This window comes from Phaseolus vulgaris, chromosome 2, assembly GCF_051622355.1.
Source record: "Phaseolus vulgaris cultivar YP4 chromosome 2, ASM5162235v1, whole genome shotgun sequence".
Classification (NCBI taxonomy): domain Eukaryota; kingdom Viridiplantae; phylum Streptophyta; class Magnoliopsida; order Fabales; family Fabaceae; genus Phaseolus; species Phaseolus vulgaris.
Window position 1 is genome coordinate 36430804 of NC_143499.1, and position 5021 is coordinate 36435824.

A 5021-nucleotide genomic window follows, 5' to 3' on the forward strand; every position below is an offset into this window, starting at 1 on the left:
CCACACACCATCCCATTTAATTTCTTAATTTTTTTTCCATTGTCACAACCTCACTGGAGCGTGCGCCCTCACCGCACAAGACCATCAAAGCCGCCACAAAATATTATCGGACCTTGCATCGCCACTGCAAAACCTCATTCTCTCCACTTGAGCAACCAAGTTTCATTTTTTTTGTCCAAAAATGGTCGCGCACAAGTCACAATCAAGGATCAACAACCTCTATCGATCCTCTGATCCACCGAACCGCACGTGACGCCTCGCTCCGATCCACTTTGATCCCGATCGGTCGACCGAGTCACCTCGGTTGGCCCTCCAAACTCGCTGACTCGTGCGAGCATTCGAGTAAACTCATGATCTTGAGAACATTGCATAGGTCCATATCATTTTTTCACTTACACTATGTTTGTTTCCATGTATGTGTAATGAGGAGGTAGGAGATATGGAATGTTTCTTTTTAAGAGTGGAGGGGGGGGGGGGGTGGACGAGAGAGAGGGTAGAAGCCTTTTTTCATTCTTCACACAAAGGAAGAGATTTGTGTTGATTCCATGTAGGATTCTTACATTTTACCCAAATTATGCGTTTTATTACAATATACAAAATTAAATATTACATAACTTTATTCAAAAAATTTAAAAATATTTAATTATACTATTAATAACAACATATAACTATAAATAATGAAAATAATAAAAGAAAAACAAATTATAATATCAATAACACATATATAGTTATATAAAATAACAAATATATATAATAATAAATATTATTTTCATAAACTTTAATATATTTAATACATTTATTTCAATTTAATACAAAATTATTTTCTATTATATTTTTTAATTTTTATTAAAAATATAAATAATTATGGATATTATATATTAAAAAAATTAATTAACTCAAACCTAAAAAAAAATATCTTAATTTATTATTCAAATTTTTTTAACAACAATGATAAATTTGTAAACTTACATTTTACACCTTTAAAATAATTTCTAAATCCCTCTCAATTATCTCATCAGTCACAAATTTCAATAAACCATCCTTACAAATCTACTCTATCATCCCTCAATCCAAACAACATCACACATCCTCATACATCATCTCTAATCCTCACAAATCCACTATCTCCCTTTTCTCACAAATCTCCTCCTTAATTCAAACACAACATTAGTGAACTCGCGTATACCTATAGATGACTTAGGAACAACATTCTTCCTTTTATTCATGTTGTACCCATTTCAAACCCAACACATCTAGAAATGGTAACAAAATTATATATTGTCATGGTATGCCTACCAAATTAGTTATAAAGTCAATAAAGTCGTAGAAGAAAATTGTTATACATTTACGGATCTAATTTAACATCTTAATTATTTTTATAATCTCTCCACATTCCATTAGTTATAGCATTTCTAACTTTTATCTATAATTTTTCTCACAAACTTGTGACAGGAAGGCTTCAACATCTTATTCCATCAACTCTCGATCTACTTTATCCATCGTTATCCACCCTTCAAAAAAAGTTATGAAAAATACAACATGCTATAACTATATTGATCATCATGTCAAAAGAGTAATGTGGTTCAGTTTCACTACCTATTATTAGAACGGGATTCAGTTACACTACCAACATCGTTGACTATTCTATAATAATTTCAAAATCTTCGAATAAACATTTTTTTTTTATCAGCAATGAATATAAATGAATTAAAATCAAATTTAAAATCAAATAAACATATTTAAATTAATATCATGTAAATTAAATTCAGATATACAAATAACATTCATATAATCTACTTTTTGTATTTGTCCAGCCACACCGCAAAAGAAACCTAAAGATCAGCATATAAAACATTTTGGGCACGAATCTGTTGTTAATGATCTAAATAAGGAGCCAACTATGACACACGAATGAAACAACACCCCCCTTATTTCATATTTGACCGTCATTCTGTCAAGACCTTAAAATTTGAGTAAGATATATTTAGATAAAATTGTTTATAAAAAATTAAAATTAATAATAAAAAATGCCATTTTTAAAAATCAAACTTAATTTATTTATAAATTGATACTAATTATTTTACTAAATACATATAATTTTAAAATTGCTCTAAAAAAATCATCCAAATATTGTAAAACAAATCCACATAAGTGAAAGTAGTGAAACTTATACTTGTGAAGGAATGTGAACTTTGCAAGGACCAAGATCTTTCTTTACACAATAAAAATACTTGTTTAAAAAATAAAACACAATCCTCAAACAGCAAAATAAAAAACAAGGACAACAACAGTTGCGCGCACTTGAACAAGAACTGAAACTTTCAGCTTCAAACTTTTCCATCACATGTTTAATATTGTACACTTAAATCCTAATTTACAATGTTTAAACTTCATACAAAACAACACAAGTGCCACTATGCACAATGAAATCACACAACACGAAAATAAAGAGAAAAATACAACGCCCTAATCACTCACCTACTTGCATAATCAAATATGCTTTAAAATGAAGCACATAATCGATGAAGCATAATCAGTTATGAAAGGAGCTAATAGATTATCATTGGCACTGTTCAACGCCTTCCTTCTTCTACCTCATCAAACCTTACCTCAAAACATCCAAGCTTCTGACCAAACCACCATCACGGGACAATTGGCTTGGTTCACACCAACAACTCCACACTGCACTTTACACACAACCAACCAAAGTGCGTTTTAGACAACACAATGATGGTCCACCTCAAGCAACAACAACGATTGAAAGCACCGACAACACCAGAGCTCAAGTGAGAAGGAAGAATTCCACTAACTACCAAAGGTGAGCCAAGCGTATGCATTAACGGATTTTTAATGGCAAATTCAGACGCAACACAGTCAGACAATTCCTCTGCAACGTTCAGGAATTTCAATTTCGCATGCATGCAACGTTCAAAAATCTCTGCAAAGTGTTCTACATGCACAGTGAAAAAAGACGAGGGTAATTTCATCTTCTCCACCAATGTCAACTATCTTTCTGGTTCTTTCTTCACACCTTGCAAGGAACACTGCAACAGTTTCTCAAACTTGATCCAAACCTGTGCCATATTCGCTTTTTCATCCCAGAGAAGTGTACTCCCTTGAATTCAAACACAGTATTAATGACATGTTCGTATAACTGAAATTTTTTCCAAGACAAACAACATTTTTTCAAAAGAAATAACATTGTTGCTTTTAAAAAACTTCAGTCTAACCTTTTGCGTAGTTCCTTTGTTTGAAGTGATTTCGAGTGTATGCATCCGTGTTAGATAAATTTCTACACACGAGCTTGATTGAACCTGTGTCCAACCATGAAAAGGCGTGAATACAACATTTCGCCTATAAACGTGCCGTGCATACTTAATTCCAATTTAAATCAAGATACACACCGATTAATAATCACATTCAAACTAAAACTACTTGAATAATTTTTATTTTCACATCCGAAAACGAATGCAAAATTCAAAACACGATAAATTGAACTCATTTGATTCCAAACTCATTCTCTAGTTAAAATAATAACCCACCATGTGTGACTCACTCTTATAAGCGTAGAAGCAAACCCAAGTGTGTTTGGAATCCAATCTGAAGTGTACGTATAGTGGCTGGAATCTTTGTTGGACGGTAAAACTAGTCCTTTGAGCTTCCAGAAACACCAAATCAATGTAAAGGTAACCATCCCTTAAAAGACACAAAACCAAACATTTGGTATGCAATAGTCTAAATAGATCGATAACTTGATAAATATCTGAAAATAGTAATAGCTGCTGCTATACTACAATAATCCAATCATAGCAGAGCTAATATGACATTACTGTTACAGCCAAGCCTGCTTGGTCGAGTTCATCAGTTCCAACAGCAACCAAATTCAAAAATAATAATCCTTATTTCTCTATGATTTAGTCTAAAAATACAAAGTTTTACACCCACCCATCATTCAACAGTGGCATAGCAAGCAATACAGCATAGCTAAAGCAAAAGAATTCAACTCGGTTTACCATCCTTATTATTCCAGTTGCCGCAAGTTTATTGCTACTATTATTATCACTGACTATTTTTCAGCTCTCATCGGTGCTAAAAAGCTTCATCCTTGACAAAGGGGTTCTCAAATACCCATCCACCTCAAATTTCTTGGGACTCAACTCTCTGTATTTTGCAAACTGCTCCTTCGCCTCGTCGTTCCTATCGAGCAAGCTATAAATCATGCCTCTGCAAAAGTAAGGTCTGAAATCCCTCGAATCCTCCTTCGTGAGCTGATCATAAATCCCTAACGCTTCATCCACATTCTTCTGCAGAAACATTATCTGCGCCATGATGAGCCTCACGTCCCTCGCCTCCTTCTTCATGTTGTCCTCCTCGGCCACGCGCAGTGCCTCCTCCAGCCGCCGCATAGCTGCCTCCCCTTCCCCTGACCGGTCCATCAGCAGTGCGTTCTCGAACAGTGCCTCGAACGATAGCGGGTTCGCCGCCAGAACTTCCTCGTAGTACGCGCGCGCGGCGTCGGCGTCGCCGGTCTCAGAGGTGAGGCGCGCTGCAAGGAACTTCCAGTCGACGGCGTCCGGCTGCGCGGCGATTAGGCGCTTGAGGATGGCGAGAGCCTCGTCGTCCTCGCCGAGCTCGAGCTTCTGCTGGAGGAGGGACTTGAGAGCGGCGAGGGCCTCGGCGTTCGTTTCGAGGATGTCTGAGAGCGGCGAGTGGGATTCTTCAAGGCGTTGTTCGGTTTGGAGAGGTGGAGGAGGAGGAGGAGAGGCGCGTGCGGAGGGGAACTGGAGCGCGACAGCGGCGAACACTGCGGCGCCGGCGAGGGCTTTGAGGTTGGGGAAAGTGGGGGATTTGGCGTGAGCCCGGACGGTGAAGCGAGAGGAATGTGAGGGCTTTAGGTGAGGGGTGAAGGAGAAGATGGAGGAAGATGCAGAGGTCAACATCGTGGAATTAGGGTTTACACAGTGGGTGGAGCGGAGAGAATGATGCTAAGGAAGAAGAAGGTGACTTTGTTTGTCTGGGGT

The 5021-nt window shown here is 37.1% G+C and overlaps 1 protein-coding gene across 3 annotated transcripts; it reads right to left on the reverse strand.

Annotated features, from left to right (window-relative positions):
• Positions 1-2301: 2301 nt before the first annotated feature.
• LOC137811676 (Protein prenylyltransferase superfamily protein) lies at positions 2302-5021 on the reverse strand. 3 transcript variants are annotated; one of them, XM_090298702.1, is made up of 4 exons: positions 4014-5021; positions 3557-3696; positions 3231-3314; positions 2302-3115 (listed from the first exon to the last, which is right to left on the reverse strand). In XM_090298702.1, exon 1 carries the CDS (start codon positions 4938-4940, stop codon positions 4074-4076), a length of 867 nt encoding a protein of 288 aa, XP_090154828.1. In that variant the 5' UTR covers positions 4941-5021; the 3' UTR covers positions 2302-3115; positions 3231-3314; positions 3557-3696; positions 4014-4073. The 3 variants fall into 3 exon arrangements, 2 of the variants coding, with proteins under 2 accessions (XP_090154828.1, XP_068469600.1); XR_016518680.1 differs by lacking the exon at positions 4014-5021 and having other exon boundaries at positions 3543-3696; XM_068613499.2 differs by lacking the exon at positions 3557-3696.